General features: G+C 42.8%; 1 protein-coding gene across 10 annotated transcripts in view; it reads left to right on the top strand.

Moving 5' to 3' along the window:
- Nmnat3 (nicotinamide nucleotide adenylyltransferase 3) overlaps window positions 1–1,020 on the top strand; it is a 100,633-nt gene extending 99,613 nt beyond the window's left edge. For 5 of the 10 annotated variants that reach the window (XM_020180166.2, XM_020180162.2, XM_074060326.1 and 2 more), the window contains one exon: window positions 53–1,020. In XM_020180166.2, coding sequence (XP_020035755.1) covers window positions 53–435 — 383 coding nt within the window. In that variant the 3' untranslated portion in view covers window positions 436–1,020. The remainder of the gene's footprint in view (window positions 1–52) is intronic. The other 5 variants (XM_074060327.1, XM_074060328.1, XR_012443289.1 and 2 more) reach the window with 4 other exon arrangements.
- Window positions 1,021–22,977: the final 21,957 nt, after the last annotated feature.

The raw sequence follows: 22,977 nt of genomic DNA, 5'->3' as shown, positions 1-22,977 counted from the left end.
CCTGGCAGTGGCTCCCTTGTGTAACTTTTGGGACCCACCCTTGTTTTTGCAGCTGCACTTGAGCTGAAACTCCTCTGTGGGGCAGATGTCTTGAAGACCTTCCAGACCCCCAACCTCTGGGAAGACGCACACATCCAGGAAATAGTGGAGAGGTTTGGCTTGGTGTGCGTGAGCCGGGCGGGTCACGACCCAAAGGGGTACATCTTGGACTCGCCCATCCTCCAGCAATACCAGCACAACATTCACCTGGTCAGGGAGCCTGTGCAGAATGAGATCAGTGCCACATACATCAGGAGAGCCTTGGGCCAAGGGCAGAGCGTGAAGTACCTGCTCCCTGATGCTGTCATCGCTTACATCAAGGACAACAGCCTGTACACCAAAGACAGTTCCTGGAAAGGCAGAAGCATCCAGAGGAGCAAAGGAAAGACAAGCTAGGATGGACTCACTGACCAGCTACTCCTCCCCAGCCCCTCCTCGGGAGGGGGCTCTTAAGGTTTTTGTCTTGTTTCTTCTGTCTCCATGGCAAGGATAAACATTTATCAAAGAAGCTAAAACGATGTGACAGGTTTAGGATGGGGAAGAATCTCTCAGGGCCACTGGAATTGCCCACATGCATTTTTGAACTCAGACCAGGTGCAGTATGTACTGGTCTTGATTGGTTGGGTTTGACAGGGTGCTAATTACTGAACAGCGGGCCTTGCCAACATTCTTGTTTCAAATAGAATAATACCCGGGGAGGAGTCAAAAATTTGGAAACAGCACTTTTCTGATTCTCTTTGCATCCTACCTTACAAACCATCATCTACCTGCCTACTGGCCTTTCAGAGAATCTAAACCAAACTCTAGGAAGAGATCATCAAGCAATACTTTTCCTTGAAACCTGATTTCCAGATTTCTTAAAGGGAACTGAGTTAAAACAGATGCCTGACTGTGTTAGAGGGTCTTTTTGAATGTTTTATGACCACTTGCCTGTTTGAATATTGGCAAATGGATAAATAATAAATTGACGTCAAAAAAGTACTAATGAAAAGTGCCTCTTTTTTCTGCCTTTGTTATATTATTAATGCCTGATGTGCCAGCTGTTATACTCCTTTTTAGCTCCTCCATGAAATTTGCTACTGGTCCAGTAGAACTGGCATGAATTTAAAAGTTTGTATCCCAGGTACTGGGAGTAAGTGAAGGGAGGAATTGCTTTGCTGTCCCACGCAAATGGTTTTCTAACTCAAAGTCCTCAGTGGATGACTCTGTTCTGGGGTTCCCTAGAAGATAAGAACAGGGACCTCAGGTATGTTCAGGATTTGTCATTCTACCCCCAAGTTAGGAAAAGGCTTTGATTGGTCTAATTATTCTGGAGTTTACTCATATATGTGCTGACCAAATGACAGCGCTCAGAATTTGCCCCTCAGTAGTTGTACTCTGGCTCCTCTTTGCTACACACTTAGTAGTACAGAAAAACCAAGGGGCAGGCAGGAAGAATCTTATACCTCTCCTAAAATCCCAGTATTCACATGTGTGTCATGGAACAGATAAGTAGGAAATTCAGAGCAGCAGGACCCATCTGTGTGTGCCCGCATCCCCCCAACTTCCTCTCCTGATTGGGCTTTGCCCTCCAAGAGGTTACTCAGGACACAGGGATCCAACAGCCTTGTTCCAAAGCTGCCACAGCAAGTAGTGAGACTTTGACTAGCTCCCTTCTCCACTGTGACCCATGGTTTGTCTGTCGCCATAATGGGGGGTTGATTACACATCACCTAAGCTCTCCTCCAGCTCTGGTTTTCTAAGACTGAGTACTCTGGCTTCAGCCTGCCCAGGCTTCTTTGGGTCCAGCACACTTCTAGCCAAGCTGAAGTCCCCAAGAGCAAGGGACCTTTTTCCCCCACGGTGCATAGAAATTTGCTATTCGAAGTGCAGTGCCAGGCCAGCAGTGTTTACATGGGAGCTGGTTAGAGACAGGCTGAGGCCTCACTGCAGACCTACTGACTCAGAGTCAGCTTTCCAAGAAGATCCACTGGCCTAAAACAGTCATTTCATTTTTTAAGAAACTGCATTATGATCAAAATCACATGACACTCTGGTGAATCTCTTCCCCCTTAGCCTCTGAGCGACATTATCCCACTGTTCTGTATGGAGTGCAGAAGATAAAGGATACCTGTGAACAGTGGTAGTGTGCAGAAAACACGACAGAAAGGGAGCCTATGGTTAAGGCAGGCTTTCTTAGTCTCAGCAACATGGACAGTTCTGGGCTGGATGATTCTTTGCTGTGGTGCTATCTTGTAGATCCTAGCATGCTGTGCAGCAGTTCTGGTGTCTATTCACTGGATGCTAATAGTACCCCCTACCGGTAACGACAGAACTGCCAAGACATTGCCAGAGGTTGCCCAGGGCACCTGATAATCACCCTGGGTAGCACCCACTGGTTTATGGATATGACCACGAGAGGGTTGTGTATGAGGAGAGGGGGTCTCTGTTTCCCAGCATGGGAAATCAAGAAGCAGTTGCTCTAGAAAGGGGTTCTTTTGTAAAGGACTCATGATGTCGTGTTTATTTCAGGGGACGCAGTGCTGTTGACAGTAAAAAGTAGAAGCCACACCCCTGACTCCCAAGCACCCCTAGCTTTCCTCTCCCTTCATTTTCATCCCCAAGTCCCCACAGTGGCCTCTCTCCTAGTGTTTTACAGCCTGGACCCTGGGTACTAATGTCTAGGTCCTGGCCAGTGTGGCTCACTGAGAGGGAGCTAGTAATTTTGTTGCCGTTGTTGGACTTCAGGCTTCATTTCCTCAAACCGCATTATTGCTCTAGCTTGTTCTGGGGCTACACTGGCGAGCAGACCCAGTCTCTACCTTCAGGAAGCTTATAGTCCAATGGAGAGTGGACAGGAATCAAACTAAATGTGATTACAAACGGGGATGATGGCTGTGAAGGCAAACACACAGTTATGCAGACAGCCAGAGGAAGCAGATTCTTGGCAAAGCTACTGAGATTAAGCTCTTGACTTACCCAGGCCCTTTTCAAAGCCCTAATTATGAGGGTACCTAATTTTTCTGATTCTAAATTCATAATTTTATTCCTTTTTTGAAAGGGGGCCTTGGAAATTATGCAAGGTTCAGACACCATAAAATGGATTTGCCTGGTAACAGTGAAGATAGCGGAGAAGTGACAGTAGATCTTAGACCTGAAGGATGAGTTTCTAGATGTGGGGATGGGTGGTGGCAGCTGACTTTTGGGAAGAAGAACTGAGACAGAAGAGGGCAAAATGAGCACTGTGATGAACTAGATTCATCATCCCCTCCTTAATCAGGTGTCCATTATGTCATACACCTAAGAGCAGGCTCCCAGGCATGCCACCATGTCCCTGTCCAGCCTTTCCACAGGCTCAGAGCACCAGATCCAACAGGCTTGGGGATGATGCCTTTGTACCCCTGGTCCAGGTCTGTATCGTGCAGCTCTGATCAGGTAAAACACTGTCTCTTTCTAGGATAAAGCAACACAACAAACCCTACTTCATTAAAAATGTTTATATGTGTACACACACACACACATACACACATATCTTAATTTCTGCAGTCTTGCTTTGCCTCATCAATTCATGGAGCCTCCCTTTTTCAGTAGCAGAAGAGAAAATATGTATCACTGCCATGCTCCTGATGTATTGCATTGACAATGACCTGCAAACCTGATTTCACTTTCCTTCCCTTTCCCTCAGGCCTTCTTTGCATCTAGTTTGCCAGGGTATTTTGTTTATTTTGCAAGAACAGAAAAACAGTGGTTTCGGCTCCTGGGTAAATAGAATTTCTAGCCTTAAATAAGGCTGTGCAGCCTTGCCTGGGGAAGGAATTTCTCATTTATAATACTGTCTGTGTCGCTGGGGACAGAATGATGTGAATCCCATTTTCAACCCACAGTGCTCCGGATTTGCAAGGTACGTTCAGTAATTGGGTTAATACATGAATATGAATTCCCTTGTCCTTCTCTCACACTTCATATGCTAGCGATGTTTCTGCACCTCCTTTCTGCAGAGGTCTCTATGCATAGATTGTGTTCAATTTGAGTCATGAAGTTTTCTTAGACTAACAATTGCCATTATAGATACATGTATTGTGACTAATAAACAATCATAATAACAGATCTGGAATAGTTTAGTTTTGTTAAAAGAACTTCAAAAAGAATTGTTTACAGTGCCATAGACTGTGGGACCTGGAAGGTACTCTCAAGTTTAGCTATTCCCACATTTCCAAATTATCAAACCCTAAAATCCCATGAATAAACGAGCTTCACTCTGAAAAACAATAATACTGCGCTCTGTGGACAAATTTGGAGAGCCCGCCTTTCCCTTTTGTGTTAGAAACACATAATATTCTTGCATGGTTGTTAATATATCCTCTGGACATCCCTCCTACACAGTCCCTTCCCTCCACCCTTCCTGGCACCTGCCAGTCTGAACCGCCATCAGCTCTCACCTTGACTACTGCAGTGACCTTCCACTGGGATTCCCCAGCCCACTTCTGGTCCCCAAAGTTCATTCTCCACATAAGAAGAGAGAGAGAGTGTGTGTGTGTGTGTGTGTGTGTGTGTGTGTGTGTGCGCGCACGCACATGGCACACAACTCTGGTCATATTTCCCTGCTCAAATTCCTTCTGAAAAACACCATTAAGAAAGTGAAAAGATGGTTGGGCATGGTGGTTCATACCTGTAATGCCAGCACTTGGGAGGGTGAGGCAGGAGAATTGTGTATTCAAGGTCAACCTGGGCTACATAGCAAGTTCCAAACCAGCCTGGGCTACACAGTGAGATATTGTCTCAAAAAAGCAAACCAAAAAAGGAAGGAAGGGAGGAACAGAGAGTAGAGGAAAGGAAAGGAGAAAAGCCACAGACTAAGAGGCAACACTTGCAAAATGTATATATAATAAACAAATTGTCTCATAATATGTAAAGAACTCTAGAAACAAATTACAAGATGCACGGTCCAATTAAAAATGATCCAAAGAGTTGACTAGACACATGCAGGAGAGGGGAAAGCCAGCCTCCTGATAGTGCTTTTCAGAAAGTCTCCCTATGGGGCTGACACTCGTCTGGTGTCTGAGAACGTGATTTCTGGAATCCTGCCTTGTTTCTAACTGATACGGCTGTTTTGTCTCCCTGGAGCACTGGAGCCTGCTGTACCACCTTCCTAAACTATACAAACAATGCCATTTATGCTGATTGCCCACCTGCCTTCTAGGAGTTTGGAATTTCTGGAACCACGGCTGGCCATGTGGCAGAGAGGACTACATCACCAGCCCAAAAAGAAGCCCTGGTCTTTGAGTCTCAAGTAGGGTCCCTGGGCAGAAGCAATGTGCCGTGTTGTGTATTTCAGTGCTGGAGAAAGAGCACGTCCTGTGGTCCACCCCCCGGAGGGAGGACTTTGGAAGCCTGCTCCTGGACACCTCTAGATCCCCATGCTGTGTCCTCTCCATATAAGAACCATTGCCATGGGTATGGTTCTGAAGTCTATGAGTCCTTTAAGCAAGTCACCAGAGGTGACTCATGTAGGACACTTCACCAAAAAAGACGTATGAATGACAGAGAAGTATGGAAAAGATGCTCAGTACAAGCAGACATTAGGGAAATGCAAACCAGAACAGAGTGAGATTCCATTCCGTATCTCCTAGACCAATTAAAATCAACCCAACAATTCCACTCCTAGGTATCTTTCCAAAGAGATGAAAACATAGGTCCACTCAGACCTGTATGCAAATACGTATAGCAGTATTATTCTTGCAGACAAGTACGGGAAACAATTCATATAGCTACTCGGTGAGTGGAGGAAAAAATGTGTTGTATCCATTCAATGGAATACTGTGGTAGCTTTCCACTACTGTGACAAATACCCAAGATAATAAGCTTATAAAGAGAAAAGGTTTATTGTGGCTCACAGCTTCAGAGAGTTCAGTCCATGGTCCTTTTGATTTGGGGCCTGTGGCAAAGCAGTACATCATAGAGGGAACACATGACAGAAAACTGCTCCCCTCATGGTGGCAGGGAAGCAAAGAGGGAGAAGAGGAGGGGCTGAGGTCCTAATATCCCCTTCAAGGGCACACTCCCAATGACCTAACTTCCTCCCATCTTCTAAAGACTCCACCACCTTCTAATAGTGCCATAGCCTGGGGTCCAAGCCCTTCAACACCTGCTCCTTTCAGGGACATTCAAGATCCAAACTATAACAAATACTGTTCAGTAATTTTAGAACTAAGGGTGCCTGGAACAGTGTGAGTGAACCTGAGACACACTAAGCGGAAGAAAACAAACATAGATGATGGCGTGTTCTATGATTCCATGTATGTGAAATTTCTAGAAAAGAAACTAGAATGGCAAAAAGCAGATAGTGGCTGCCTGAAGAGAGAAGTTCACTACAAGTGGCATGAGAATTTTTTGAGGGGTGGGGGTCTAGAAACATTTGAAAGCCAGGTTATGGTGATTGCTACAGAGCTATATAACTATTGCATCAAACTGCACATCAAATGGATAAATTTTATGGTATTTAAATTATACCTCAGGCTGGCAGAGTGGCTTAAGTGGTAGAGTGCCTGCCTAGCAAGCTGAGGCTTTGAGTTCAACCCCCTGGTATCATCAAAAAAATAAATAAATAAAAGTATTCTGAGCTTCCTCTGCTCTCCTGTAGAGTCCCAAGGCCTGGGGAGGGCGACTGCATCATAATAGCCTCTCTCTGTTCCATCTACATCAGGCTTTTTCCAGTTTCTTGTCCCTCCCTTTCGTACATCAGTACTTTGGGCTAACTCCCATTTCTTCTGCAGCTTTCCACTTCTAGTCACTTCTTACAGGAAGTCGTCAAGGGCTTCCCACTGTACTCCTCACTCCCTCTTCTCCTTTGTGACCTTTATCACTTGTCCCTGGTGAAACTACCGAGTCTTCCACCAGCATAACACATGGCTCATAGCTTGTGCCCACTACGTGTTTCATAAAATAATGTCTGAACAGCGTCTGAATAGCTCTTGGAAGCCCATAAGAAACACAGCAGTTTAACCTGGATAGAACACAATTTTTGAAGCATGTTTGCACCCACAATCCATTTTTTATACTTGCTACTAAATGAGACGTAATACTTAGAAAAACAGGCACTTCTATCTACAGAGATTTTCTTTTTTTTTTAATTGCCACAATGCTGCAAGAAGCACCTTTTGCATAAACCTGTACAAGCCAGTGCTTTTGTAGGACAGATGCCTAGGTGTGGTATTTCTGGGTCAAACGGTATGTGCACTTCTTATTCTAATAGATGTTACCAGATTGGAAACTCTAGATCTTTTTAAGTTGAATCTTTTTTAAAAGCATACTCTCATAGAAGTGCTGAAGTCATTGCTTGACTCCTTTGTGAAAAATCACCTTCATTATCTTTGATACAAGTCAAAGCAAAACCCAAGACTTTATTTCAATAGATAATCTGTAATGAAGAATTTCAGGAACTCGTTGCTCTGAGAGACTTAGCAATTCATAGGCAAACATTGTTCCTGGTGTTTGCTGAGTATCAGAGCCAAGGGTTACTTTTTTTCTTTGGCAAGAAGGAACTCCCAAACTAGAAAGGTGGGAGTGTCAAGTTTGAAAAGATTGTTGGCAATTGGGAAGGACCCAAGAGTGGGACGTATACAGGTTTCAAGAGAAACTCAAAAGAAGTTCTCTCTCCTGTTCTTCCTCCGTTTCTCTCCCTCCACGTTGTCCCTCCTCCCTCTCAAACAAACGACTGGCATTTGTTTGTCTTTTGGCCATATTCTCTCTCCCCCTCCTTCTCCCCCTCCCCTCCACAGAGGTCTCGTGTTCCTCAGCCACTGTTCATCATTCAGCAGCCTTAACACAGGTGCCAAAGTGTTCTTCGCCTTCACCCTCATCTCAGTGGCACAGTTCCAGATTCCAGAGACACTTGCTGGCCCTGGATGGTCAAGTCTACTCTGGTCTTTGTAGTCATGGCTGACAGGGCAGGTTTCTGTGGAAATGACATTTCTGTAAGAAGGGAGAATGGGCAGGCAGGAAGGACATGGCAGGCACTTCCGACTTAGTAAGTGCCAGAAAACCACAAAGGAGCTGAAAGGCTTCTGTACATATGCCTTGCTTCTAATACTGAAGATGACGGACCAGGGTGGCAAGCTGGTGACCAAAGCACACTGCAGGGAAAAAGCAAGCCACCAGAGGAGTGGCACTTGATGCAGGTCCCTCCTCCACAGTCCTCTATCCACAGTGGGCAGTTAGGATCTAAGTCAGAGCAGGCTGGCAGACACTTGTGGGAGCTCCCCTTTACCCTAGGCATTGTCCTTCATGTGCTTGAGTGAAGGACCTGGGGACCCTGGCTTTCACAGATTCGGACACGATAAAGGAATAACAGCTGGCCCGCTGAGCACCACCTGCAGCCTGACTCTGCAGGAAGAACTAAGGTCTTCCTGCTCAAGTAAGATACACATCATGGGGCTGGCAGGAGGTCCCTGCCCTCCTTGGTATCCTCAGAACCTTGTCTCTGGGAGCCTTAATTTGTTACATATTTTTTGGGGGGGGGGGCTGGGGTTTGAACTCAGGACCTCACGCTTGCTAGGTGGGAGCCCTAATTTGTTCAACACTCAACTGACTTCTGGGCAGAAGAATGGCAGATTTGTACAAATTGATGTCTGCAGTGTGAATTTCTCATCTCAAGATGTCACCTCAGCCAGAAACCTGCCTTTCCTAACTGCTGCCAACCTCCCTCCCTTCGAAGTTGGAACACAGCCTCTGCTCTATGCTCCTGCAATGCCGGTACGTCCCTCTGTCACAACCTGCAATGCCCGTACGTCCCTCTGTTACCACAGATGTCCTGGACTCGCTGTGCACCCCCTGAGGGCAAGGTCTCTGTCGGAATTAGCTCAGCACTTCATAGTACCCTGACCCTGTGCCCATGTGTAGGTATCAGATAGCTGGTCAAGGCCTAGCATCCTTTCATTCTTCCCCATGGCAGCCTGAGCTCCTTTTAAGATTTTTTCTTCCTTCCTTTCTGGAGATGCATTCCCACACACTCACTCCTAGAATTTAAATCTGAAACATGGCAAACTTTGTCCTGGTGCTATATCCTACCCATTTCCCAGTATGAAGTCATGCTTGATTTTCCTATTTCTCTCCACAAAATTCTAAGTCCATGATAAGCCTTTCTGCAAATGTACTATTTGTTATGTCCTCTATCATCTGTTTCTGTTGCTTGCAACTTCAATAGGAAAGAAACTGGGTAAGAAAGACAGGGAAGAGAGAAGGGAGAGGAAGGGAAGGAGGAGGAGGGATAGGGAGAAGGAAAGGAGGGAAGGGAACCTAATTCAATCCCCCTGTGAGTGAGTGAAACGAGACCACAGCCTCACTGGAAAACAGGCCACCAGTTGGACAGTGGTAGATGCGATGATGGCCATGCTGAGCAAAATGTCTTTCTAGGATGGCCAGGCCAAGCCCAGACATTCACGTCTATGTTAACAGTGAGCCAGTCATGGAAGTGACTTCAGAAAGTTCTCATAGCTCTTACACATATCATCAGGCTCTGGAGTTCACTAGCATGAGAGTAATGGGTGACAGGCACCAACTGAGCCCCTGCTAATAGAGACAGGAAGGCCAAGGTCCTCGTCCTTAGACTACTCTCAGGTTCTTGGGAGAGACCCTGTATCCAGAAGACCACCAGCAATTCTACAATGCCAGGGTCAGAGTGTCAGGAAGGGGACAAGACAACTGAGTCATAAGGCAGACAGAACTTAGGTCCCCACGATCCTGGTTGTGTAAGGGCTGCCTGGAAAGCCTGATAGCAATGCCAGTTGGTGGACCCAACCATAGTGACTCCTAGTCTAGATGCAGTGGGCCTAGAAATTCCAGTTTTAACAACACCCCAGGACTCTGAGGCAAGTGATCTCTGGGAGACACTATCTGAGAGCTGAGAAAGGAGAAAGAAAGCAAGTGGGTGTGTCTGAGGCAGCAGGCAACAGGGCTGCAGACTGAACCCCACAGAGCTTAGAGGGTAGATGCACCTGTCCTTCACCCCCTCTCTAGCTAGTTCCTCCCAAAATATCTTCACGTGCTGCTGTCACTCTGGTTGTCAGAAATATCAACGCCTCATCACCACAAGAAAAAGACCTGACTCCAGTTGGCATTGGAAGCTCCACATCTTATCACCCCTGTCTGATCCTGTCTGTGTCCCAGTTGTTTCTCCATGGGCCCACCCTCTGGCCAGCTCGTGATCTTCTTTGTCCTATAACAAATCCTGGGTTTCCAACCTCCTAACCTTTGCCTGTGCCATTTTTCTACTTGGAATGCCCTGCCCTGTCCTCCCCACCTCTCTGACTACCACTCATTCCTTGGGACCGTCTCCGTTTCCAGAAAGCTTCCCTTCCCACTGTGATCCTCAGGATCCCCTCCTGCAGCCTCACATCTCATGTTGGCATCACTTTGTGTCAGATGACTGAAGGTGACGGTGGGGGGGTGGGTCTCTGTCCCTCTGAATTAGAGAATGTCAGAGTGGCTACAAGGTTAAATCTATTCAAAGGGCCTGACCTGCAAAGACTCAGGGGCAGGGCACAGGGTAAGATTAGGTAGACTTCAAGACCTGCTCTGGGTTGGACTCAGTTTCTGCAGCACACTACTGAAATTCTCAGTGGCACCCTGAGCATCCTCACCCAACCCCAAGCCCAAAGTATCCTTGTCTTATATCCCTTGTCCTCCCTGAACCCCTTTCTTTGTTCCTGTCTTCTTTTTGCCACTGCAACTGGCATTGTGTTCACCTGTCCTCACACCCAACATGACTGCCAAGTCATCCAGAGGTCCAAACAAAATAGTTCCCTTAGTTTCTCAGGTAGATGCCAGACTATAGAAATAACTAACTGAAAGGTGTGAATCCACAAGGATCACACCCACCCTATCCCACGTCAACAATGAGATAATTCAAATAAATGACACCATAGTGTAGTGAAAACAGAAAAGAGAACGAGCTTTGTAATCACACAAAACTGGACTAGAATCATGGTGTGTTTACTTAAAGCTGTGGATGCAGCCTTGAGCCAATTAGTCTCTAAATTTTGTTGTTTGTATCTACAAAGGGGGGCTGCAAAGTATCATAGACCTCAAGCATTTGCTAATCATGCCTTGAAAGTCTGCCCTTTAAAATAAGGATAGATGGTTGGCAGGATGGACAGAAGGATAACTAGTTGGGTAGGCAATACTGTATATGGATGAGGAAGTGGTAAATCATAGGTGATTGGATGAGTTTTGGGGAGGTGTGTCGGATAAAAGGAGGCTGTCTAAATGGATGGTGAGTTTGTGAATGGACTCTTGTCTGTGCAGTCCAGGAGCATGGTGACATTCAACAAAGCATTGTGCTGCCATCGTGTCGTCCTGGTGATAGCCTGGCAGTCAGAGTGCTCACCCACCATACTCCACAGTGTGCTCTGCCCCCCTGGCTGTCTGGCTTGCTGTCATTCATATGGCTTTGCTACCTTGCATTTCCTTCATGATAGCACTCCCGTGCTTGAACCTTGTTTTAATTTTTTAATTGACACATAAAATTGAACACATTTATCAGGTACCATGTGACATCTCAGTACATGTATACATTCTGTAATGCTCAAATAGGAGTAAGAATATCTGTCACCTCAGACACTTACCATTTCGTTTTGGTGAGAATATTCAAAATTCTTTCTTTTAGTTTTTCTGACACATACAGTACATTTCATTTTCTATAGTCATTCTACTGTGCAGAACTTACTTCTTCTAACTTAGCTTATGACCTAATATTCATCCTTTCCCCATCTCTCCCTCCTTGCTATTCTCCCCAGCTTCTGGTAACCACCACTGACCTCAGCTTCTATGAGTTAGCTTTTTCAGAAGTCAAGCAGTACTTTTCTTTCTGTGTCTGATAATTTCACCTAACACAATGACCTCCAGTTCCATCTGTCTTGTCACAAATGACAAGATTTCATCCTATTATGACTGAATAGTATGCTGTTGTAATATATTACGTTTTCCTTATCTGTTCATCAGCTGATGGACACTTAGGTTGCTTCCATTTCTTGGCTACTCTTTTCAGGTTCTCGGTTATTGTCATTCTTTATGCAATAAACATGGGCATACAGCTGTCTCTTCAGCATAGTGACTTCATCTCCTTTGTGTATATGTGCCTGGCTGCAGGATCACTGGATCTTATGGTAGTTCTATTTTTAATTTTTTGAGGAACTTGTTTTCCTTAATGGCTGCACTAATTTACATTCCCAACAACAGTGTTTAGTGGTTCCTTTTTCTCCACATTCTCAACATCCACTTGTTAACTTTTGTCCTTTTGATCAGTCACTCTAACTGAAGAGGGGTGACAGCTCATTGAGGTTTTAATTTGCATGTCCATCAAGGATACTGAGCATTTTTTCACATTCATATTGATCATTTGTATGTCTTCTTTTGAAAAATACCCATTTAGGTATATTGCCCATTTTTAGCTGCATTGCTATTCTGCTATTGAGTTATTTAAGTTCCTGAGTATTCTAGACATAGTTTGAAAATATTTTCTCCCATTCAGGAGGTTGTCTCTGCACTGTCATTATTTCTTTTGTTGTGAAGAAGTTCTTAGTTTGATGCAATCTCATTTGTCTATTTTTGCTTTTGTTTTCTGTGCTTTTGGGGTCCTATCCAAAAAAAAAAAAATCCTTGCCTAATCTAATATCCTGAAGTGTCTCTCTGATCTTTTCTTCTAGTAGTTTCACAGTTCAAATCTTATAATTGAATCTTCAGTCTATTTTGAGTTGACTTGTACAGTTTCATTCTTCTGTATATGTGTATCCAACTTCTCCATTAATTGTGGAGACTGTCCTTTGCTTCAGTGTGTTCTTAACACCTTTGTTCTTCAGTGAAGTTAAAGGCATCTTCAGTTGACTGTAGATGCCTGGGTTTACTTCTGGGCTCTGTTTCTTGGTTGGTGTGTCTGCCTTTATGCAGGTGACTTGCTGTTTTGATTACTACAGGCTTGTAGGATATATGGAAGATAGGTAGTGTGATGTCTCCTGCTTTGTTCTAACTCAGAATGGCTTTATCTCTCTCTCTCTCTCTCTCTCTCTCTCTCTCTCTCTCTTTCTGTGGGGGGGGTTCTATACAAACTTCAGGCTTTTTTTCTAGTTCCATGAAGAATGTCATTGATATTTTAATAAGGATTGCACAAATCTTCAGATCATATTGGGTGGTATGAACATTTTAGCAATTCACAAACACGGGATTTCTTTCCGTTTTTTATGTCCTCTTCACTGTCTTTCATCAATCTTTTATAGTTTCTCCTCTTTGATTAAATTCATTCTTAGACTTTTTGTAACTATTGCAAATGGGGTTGCTGTTTTGATTTCTTTTTCATACAGTTTGCTGTTGGCATACAGAAATGCTGCTTATTTTGGTATGTTGATTTTGTATCTTGCAACTTTGCTGAATTCATAATAGTTTTTTGTTAGAGTCTTTGGGACTTTCTATTTATATGAGCTTGTCATCTGTAAACAATTAACAAGTTAAGTGACAATTAACTTCCTCCTTTCCAGTTTGGGTGCTCTTTATTTTGGTCTCTTGCCCAATTGCTCAGGCTAGAGACTTCTAGTACTGCTGTAAAAGGAGGTATCATTACCTTGTTACAAATCTTACCAGAAAGCTTTCAGCCTTTCCCCATTCTTTAGGATGCTGGCTGTGGGCTCGTTGTGTATGGCTTTCATTACTTTAAGGTATGATCCTTTATACCTAATAAGTTCAGAGCTTTTATTATGAAGGGGTGTTGAATTTTATCAAACGCCTTCGTCTCAATCATCAATTGAGATGATTGTATGGTTTTTTTTCCTTCATTTTGATGATGAAGGTGTGTCACATGTATTGGTTTGCGTATGTGGTGCCATCTTTGCATCCCTGGGTTGACTCCCTCTTTACTATGGTGACTAATTGTTGTGACATGCTGTTGGGTTCAGTATGCTAGTGTATTGTCGAGGGTGTTTTCATCCATGTTCATCAAGAATTTGGCCGGTAGCTTTTTGCTGTTATAGTACCTTGTCTGGCTTTCGTATTAGAAATGAGTGAAATGAGTTTAGGGAATTTTTTTCCTCTTCAGTTTTTTGGAATAATTTAAGTGGAATTGGTATTATTAATGCTCCTTTAAATGTTTCCTGGAATTCAGCAATGAAGCCATCTGGTTCTAGGATTTTCTCACTCAATCTCATTACTCTTTATTGATGTGTTCAGGTTTTCTATTTCTTCTGAGTCAATCTTAATAAGGTCCAGGAATTTGTCTGTTTCTTCTGGATTATCACACTTGTTGGCATAAAGTTTTCACATTAATCTCTAATGAACCTGTGTATTTCTGTGGTTCAAATTGTAGTGTCCTTTTTCACTACAGTGAAAAAGTCTTTATCTTCTTCACTTAGTTAGCCTAGGTAAGAGTTTGCTCATTTTGTCTTTTGAAGACAGCTTTTGGTTTTGTTGATCTTTTGTATTTGTGTGTATGTTTCATTTGCTTTTGCCCTAATCTATATCATTTCTTTTTTCTTCTAATTTTAGATTTGTTTTAGTCCTACTTTTAATTCCCTTAGGTGCAAAGATGGGTTATTTATTTGAGATCTTTCTGCATTTTTTGATGTAGGCATTGATTGCTGCAAAACTCTGTCTTGGTATTGCTTTTGCTATATTCCCTAGGTTCTGGTATGTTGTCCTTCCATTTTCATCTGTTTCCTCCTTATTTTTTTCTATGGTACATTAGTTTTCCAGGAGTGAATTATTTAATTTCCATGTGTTTGTATAGTTTCCAAAGTCTTTCTTATTACTGATTTCTAGTTTAATTGTATTGTACTCAGTAAAGATACTTAATAATATTTTTTAATTGCAGATACTTGTTTTGTGGCATACCACATGATCTACCTGGAGAGTGCTCCATGTGCTGTTAGAATGTTCTGTGGATGTCTGTTCAGTCCGTTTGTCCTGGGATGCAGTTTAACTCTGCTGATTCCTTGTTGGTTTTCTGTGTGGATGATCTGTCTATTACTGAAAGTGTGGTGTTAAAGTCTTCTGCTACTATTGTGCTGGGGTCTATTCCTACCTTTAGGTCTAACACATTTGGATGCTCTGATATTGAATGCATATATATTTACAGTTATGATTTCTTCTTGCTATAGACTCTTTCTCATATGAGACCTTCCTTGTCTCATTTTACTGTTTGTGATTTAAAATCTATTTTGTGTGACATAAGTATGGCTACTCCTGATTTCTTTTTGTTTCAATTTGCATGCAATAGCTTATTCCATCCCTTTGATTTCAATTTATGTGCATCCTTAAAAGTGCAGTGAGTTTCCTGTAAACAGTACATAGTTGTTTTCTTCTTGCAATTGTTTCAGGGTTTTGTTTATTTGCTTGCTGGTTTGGTCTGAGACACAGCCTCACCATGTAGTCCAGGCTGGCCTTTAACTCACAATTTTCCTTCTTCAACCTCCTGAGTGCTTGCATTATAGGTGTGAACCACCACACTTGGACCCAGGTCTTTTTTTTTTTTAATGTATTCAGTCACTCTTAAATCTTTTAATTGGAGAACTTAATCCATTTACATTTAAGGTACTTATTGACAAGTAAAGTCTTACTTCTGCCATTATGTTACTAGTTTTCTAGTTCTATTGTAGTTCCTGTCTTTTTCCCTCTCTTCTCTTGTGCTTAGGTGGGTTTTCCCTGGCATTGTATTTTAATTCCTTCATTATCATTAGTGGTGTGTTTATTATACACTTTATTTTCTTTGTCATTACCATAAGATTTACAAAAAAATCTTTATTATAACAAAAAGTTTTGACATGAACTTAACATTTATGTAAATCTAGGAAAAGAAATAAAAAAGAGAAAGAACTAATGAAAATACTACACTTATACTTCATTCCTCCCCACTTTTTGAATTTTTATATCCTATCTTAGGTCTTCCTAGATTGCCTATCTCTTAACATATTAATGTAGTTATTATTTTTAACTATTGTGGTTTTTAGTCCTCATACCAAAGATATAGATGGGTTTTGAATCTTCTCTACCACCTGTATGGTTATCCTACCAATGAGTGTTATCCTTTCTGGGTTTTCTTCTTACTCGTTGACATCTCTGCCTTTCAGTTTGAAGTACTCCCTCCAGCATTTTTTGGATAGCAGGTCTGGTGGTGACAAATTCTCTCAGCTTTTGTTTTTCTGAAGATGTCTTTATAGCTCCTTCATTTCTAAAAGAGAGCTTTGCTAGGTACAGCATTCTTGATTGGCAGTTTTGTTTCTTCAAGACTGTAAAAATTTCATCTCCTGTCCTACAAGTCTTCTGCCCTAGAAGTCTGCTGTCTAGTAAATTGAAAAACCCTTACATGTTTTATTATTTTTTTCTCTTGCTTCTTTGAGAATCCTCTGTCTTTGACCTTTGAGAAGTTGATCATAATATGTCTTGGGGTAGACTTGCTTGAGTTGAATTGAGTGGTGGCCTTTGACCTTCCTGTATATTTGTACCCTTATCTAGGGTTAGGGAGTTTTCTATTATCTCTTTAAGTGTATTTTAAAGTACCCCTTGAATGTCAGTAACCCATATATTTGCTTTTACCAATGTCCTAAAGTTCTTGTGTGCTTCCTTCATTCTTCTTCACCACTTTTTCTCCTCTATGTATTTTTAAGTATGCTGTCTTCTAGTAGATTTCTTCTGGTTGATCTATAATGTTTTTAACTTCACTTAGTGGACTTTTCAGCTCAGGATTTGTTTCTTTTATTAATTACTTCAATCTGTTAAGTTTCTGTGACAGAATACTGAATTTTTTTTCGCCTGTTGCTGTTTGGTTTTTTGGGTTTTTGGTGGTACTGGGGTTTGAACTTAGGGCTTTGCATTTGTGAGACAGGCTCTCTACCACTTGGGTCATGCCTCCAGCTCTTTTTGCTCTGGTTGCTTTGGAGTCTTGCTTTTTTTCCCAGGTCATCCTGGACCATGACCCTCTTATTTTACCCTTTCTAGTGTAGCTAAGGTACATGCCACCACACCCAACTTTTTTCCACCAATATGGGGTTTTGCAAAGTTTTTTGCCCATGCTGGCCTCGAACCACGATCCTCCTGATCTCAACCTCCTGCATATCTTGCAATAAGGTGTGTACCTCTGTGCCCAGCTTTGGTCCTGGGTGTTTTGTTTGTTTGTTTTTAAAGCTCCTTGAGTTTCCCTAAAGCAACTATTTTGAATTATCTAAGAGTCCATAAATATCAGTTGCTATATGGTCAGTGGTTGGTGTTTGATTTTGTCTGTTAAGTGAGATCATAATTCCTTGGAAGTTCTTGATGTTTGTTGGAATACAGTGTCATCTATACATTGAAAGACTTGGTATTTATTCCAGTTTTGCTTGTGCTTGTCTTTTCAGAAATTCTAAACATGCTGCTTATTTTCTCTAAACCTGTGGTCACTTCTGCCATTTTAGCACTAGATAGCACCATAAGTCTCCAGGTTTGCCACAAGTCCATGGTTGGCATGTTGTTACAGTTTCAGCACTAGAGGGCACTCCAAGCCCAAGTTCATCTCAAACCCACAGTGGGTATGTTATTCAGAATGTACTGTGGATATATCTAAAAAAGGGTACATCACTTGGAATCAGGGTAGGCCCAGACAACTCCCCATAGTGACCAACCTGTGTTCAGATGCTGCAGAATTCTGCCTAGCTCTGTGCCTAGCCATGGAGGCACTGGTCCCAGGCTTCTATTCAATGACTTGGTACTACCTCTCTTTTCCCCAATGAGAACAATTTTATTTTCTGTGTTTTGTTGATTGAGTTGGGGGTAAGGGAGATGGGGTGATCAGTCCCATTGGTATCAAGGACACAATACTGTGTTATACCCAGAGCCTACATCCCACAGAAACCAGTTCAGCATGGAAGCAAGACAAAACTCCATGCTCATATGGCCTTCCTGCTATGCTGTACTTGCAACAAGTCCTACCTATGATGCTGGCCGAATTAGAAGTTCATCTGGCTGGGATCACAGAGCAGATCCATAGGCTCCATTTATGGACACTGGCCAGAGGACCGGACTCACTGAGATCTCCCCACTATTGGATTTCATTGGCTCAGCACTGAGTTCTAAACAAAGTCTTGTGCTTGCTTTCCTGTCCTACCAGAAAGAATCTCACATTGTGCTGTGCTTCTGAGGGTTGAGGGAGAGGCTGATGGTGGCAGTCACTTGGCCACATTAGCCATTAATGTTGGTCCAAAGACTTGGTCAGTGGACACTGACCTGGGGATGTGGACTATGGGACGCTGGCTAGTACTAGGCTTCAAGTCTAAAACATGGACTTAATTCCTTCTCCTTCCCCTAAGCATAAAGCTTCTCTCTCCACATTACATCACTTAGGGTTTGTGGAGGGGTGTCATGGACAACTCTTTCCTTTTCCCTTCTTTAATATGCCTTTTCTTATTGTTAGGCTAAAGCCAGGTACTATGGTCTTAGCTCTTGTGGAGGTAGCTTGGTGCTGTGAATCTTGTTCAAATTAATGTTTCTGTAGAGAGATGATTACTAGATGTCTGCCAGTGGGTCAGACCACCCCATCCCTCTGCCTCCCACTATTCCCCATTAATCATGTTCAGCCACACTTGGTTATTCCACTTTTCCTGAAGATACCAGCTTCCCTACATCCTGTGCTTTTGAATGTGCTGTTCCCATTTGGCAGAACCCATGCCACTCTCCCTTGGATAAAGACTTTGCTCCTATGCTCAAATACCATCTTGATCTTGAAGCATATGGTATAATTCTCTATTTGTTATGATCCTGTGTCTCATTGGATTTTGACTTTCTTGGGGGTCCTGTCTCACTCCTGGCAGTGTCCTCAGCATCCAACCCAGTTGCAGGTACCTAGAAAGTATTTAGTAGTGTTTGCTGAAAAGATCCACAAACTCACAGCTTTGACACCCCTCCTAGTCTTCTCAATGAATGCCCATTCATTCACTGAATGCCTGAGTCTTGATCAGGTGCTATGAGGAATAGAGAAGGAAGTTAAGAAGCAGTCACTAGCCACACAGCATTGACAGTCATGTTGAAGGGACCAAAGCAGATGTTGTCAAGCATACACTTGTGAGAAAAGATTTGAGGCAGTGCAACACTCATGACTGAGAGAGCTCAGGGCTCTCAGAATTCAGAGAAGAGATCGTGATGGAATTGGAACCTAGAGATCTTGGGGAGTGGAAGAGAAGGAGAAGAGAGAGTATTTGTGTCAAAGGAGCTACAAGAATATGGCTTAGCCATGACAGCAAAGAAGACAAAGCCACCAGCACAAGATGGGAAATAGATACAGGGTTGGGAAAACATGCTGTGGTCAGATGGCTGAAGGCCTCCAATGACTAGGAAGAGAAGGAAAGTAGGACATGTGGGCTGGAGTCCTCAAAGCTACCCTGTGAAGGTGATGGTTCACTTAGCCAAGGTCACACAACTGGGAAATAGTGGGCCTCAGGTTCAAAACCAGTCTGATTCTAAAGCCCAGCTCTGTTTATTTCACTGCATTTTTATCAATCCAGAGGTGATAAGCAGGGTAGCACAAGCAGGAAGGTCACAGGCAAGAAGAGTCTTTTTTCCTTTTTAGTTGAAATGGTGTCTCACTGTGTAGCTCAGGCTGGCCTCAAACTAGTGATCCTACTACTACAGCCCCTCAATGCTGTGATCAGGGTGCCACCACACCAGCAGGCAGGAGAAAGGTCTTAATAAAAATTATTACAAAGTATGTGGAAGGTTTTCTTTGTTCCTGAGTCAATGAAATTCTGGCCTGCTTTTTGTTGGGGTTTTTTTATTTGTTTGTTTTGTTTCTATCTTTTTGGATTTCTCAGTGTTCTGCAACCTGCCTTTAAAAAAAGAAAAAAAAGTATTTTACTTCCTTCTGCTTCTCAGGAGAAAGGACATAGACTGAATACTAACCCCTGACATCTGGGCTCACCCCTTGAATGCTGTCTCCCCTGTCACAGGTCAGCATGAAGCCTGATCTGTATTCACTCACAAGGAAGTCCTCAGAGGACTTGGTCACATGCTTCCTGGAAATCAATGTGTGTTTGACCAGTAGCTTCCCTTTCATCTCTTCATTGTATAATTCTATCCCAAGAACGCAAAAACATTGCCCTGGCAAGATTTGTTCTTTTCAAATCTGGTTGGAGCCTCACTAAGGTGCATTAATCTTTAACTGTTTATAGATTTTTTCTGGGTAGAATATATGCCCTGTGTTTTCATTTTGCATGGGGATTCAAGTTCTACTTCCATATTGATGACTTGGAAGACTTATTTTCTCTCTAGGATTTCCTTTTGTAGGTTTATTTATCAGATCCAGCAGACCAGGATCCCCATGGGTTTTTGCCTCACTTTGGAGACAATAACAGGTGGTTAAGACATTGGGCTTTGGGACCAGACAGAGCCAGACACAAATTCAGCCTCCAGTCCTGACTCTCAACCCATATGACCTGGAGCAAGTCATAAAACCTCTCCAAACTTCATTTTCCTCTAAAAAGGAAGACCCAATAGAGTCTTATCTTGCCCAGCATTCTGTACTCAGCCAAAACCCATATGCAGTCATAACAATTATTTCTGCAAAGGTCTCAACTTTGGACAAGGACTCCAGTCTCTTCAACCCCTCCCATATTCCTCACTTTCCCCACCTGCCCTCTTTTTCTAAGGGAAGCTATCTACCAGCTCTTTCAATGTTGACCAAGTTGGCCTTACAAGGCCACTCCATACCCCTATTAGCTTAATAAGACAATGTAGGGTAAAATGTACAAAACTGATCTTCCTTAAAAGACAGAAGATGAGGAAAGCTGTGAATATATACTTCATATCTTTTTCAAATGTATTCCTGGCCAAAATTACATTTTAAGAGTACCATCAAAGTGAAAACACAAAACATAAATTTTGTGATGTCTCAGATGCTCAAGATCAGTGAAGAAGCAGAAGAAGGAAGAGGAAGAGGAGGAGGAGGAGGAGGAGGGAGGAGGAGATGACACTGGCTTCACTACCTAACACTGACCCAGGGCCTATGGAAAATAAAAGTCATGTGGGTGAAGAGTCTGCCCATACATTTTATCTAAAACCAACATGGAATGGCTGTTCCTAGTTGTCCAGCTTCTCAGATAGCCTTTCTCATCCCCTACACTGGACTCCCTGTCTCAGGGAGCTGGCTGGCCATTGGTAGGCAGATAAGTTACATTGACCCATTTCTCACTTTTGAGTCACTTCAGTATAACCTGATTATCTTGACAGCTCACTTAAAAATTCCTTTAGTAATTGCTTCTGACAAAACCCTCTCTGTATCACTGTGATGACAAGAAAGGCTGGAATCAGGACCTCCTGTTTCTTTCTACCTACATTGTCTCTCACTGGATGAAATGGCCACTTACAGACTGAAGTAAGACTGATTTCCTACCAGCCGTTACACTAGAGTACAGGAGGAAGTGGACTGGGGCAAAGTAGAAGGTGTTCGTTCTTCACAAAACTGAGGTGACCAACAACAGTTGCTTTGTTGACTGACCTGTATCTGCTCATTGGACTATGTTGCCCTCACTGTGAAAAGAATCCTTGTCAGTTCCCACCTGCTATTGCACCCTTCCCAAAGTGCCCCAACCATCCATGGCAACCTACGGTAGTCTACTATACCAGCCTGTGACTGAAATTGCAAGAAGCATGAGAAAAATGACCTTGTTCCAAAAACTTGGCCCTAGCATGACCAGTAGAAGCTTACCAAGATGTATACAGATGTGACTGCCCAAGGGGCCACCTCCCAATGCCCCAGATCCTGGGAGACCTTGGTCTCCTCAAAGCCCTGTGTCTGCTACAGCACTTCTGCTAGCATGCTACATTCAGAGGATATTCACATGATGTAACATCCAGGAATAAGGACTGAGGATGCAATTTCTAAGTATATTTAATGACTCAGCTGTCATATTTATTTCCAGCAGCTCTATCCCATTATGGTGGTCATTCACAAACACAGAGGGGATTGAGAAATGACTAAGAAAATTACTATTCACTCGGTACCAAATCCCTCCTCAAATGCAAATGCTAATTATCCCAAGATACTTTTTTCACCTAGCAAAACTTCAAGAGTTGGACAGCATAATCTGTTGGTGTGGCTATAAGGAAACATGCTTTCATGAACTGCTGGTGGAAAGGTGAAATGATAGAATCTTAGGGAAGAAATTCAACAATATATATATAGCAAAAGTGTGTTTGTTTTTGCCCTCTGATATAGCAATTCCACTTCTAGGAATCTATCCAAAGATACACAAAAATATTTTTAAAAGACTTGAGCTTTCACTACATCACTCTTTGCTACAGCAAAAGCCTGGGGATGACCCATGTGTCCATCAGTAGGATGCTGATTCAGTAATATAGTATCTCCATGCAATGGACCACAGAATGGCTGCAGAAGGGAAAGAGCAAGCTCTCCGTATACTACATCCTGAGTAATCTTCAGTATTTTTAGGTATATGGTGTGCTATTATTTATCTAAGAAAGGAGAGATATGGGTAGATAATATAATTACATTTATACTTTGTAATGGAAAGACAAACCATAACATGAAAGATACATGTCAACCAATGGCAATGATGTATTTGGATCCAAATTCAAACAAACAAACTGAATAAAAACAATACAGTTAGCTGGGCACTGGGGGCTCATGCCTGAATTCCTACTTGGGAGGCTGAGATGAGGAGACCAGCCCAGGCGAAAAAAAAAGTTCATGTGACCCCATCTCAGCAGAACAAAAGCTGGACATGGTGGTTCGTGCCTTTCGTCCCAGCTACAGTGGAAAATTTAAAATAGGAGAATCATGGTCCAGGCTGGCCTTGACAAAAAGTGAGACCCTAGCTCCAAAATAACCACAGTAAAAAGGGCTCAAGCAGTAGAGCACCTGCCTAGCAAGTGCAAAGCCTGCATTTAAACCCCAGTACTGCCAAAACAAAACAAATGCAAAAAAAGATAAAATTGAGC

The sequence above is a fragment of the Castor canadensis genome, chromosome 17, assembly GCF_047511655.1.
Source record: "Castor canadensis chromosome 17, mCasCan1.hap1v2, whole genome shotgun sequence".
Taxonomy (NCBI): Eukaryota; Metazoa; Chordata; class Mammalia; order Rodentia; family Castoridae; genus Castor; species Castor canadensis.
The sequence above is the reverse complement of the archived record's forward strand: the minus strand, read 5'-3'. Positions and strand labels throughout refer to the sequence as shown.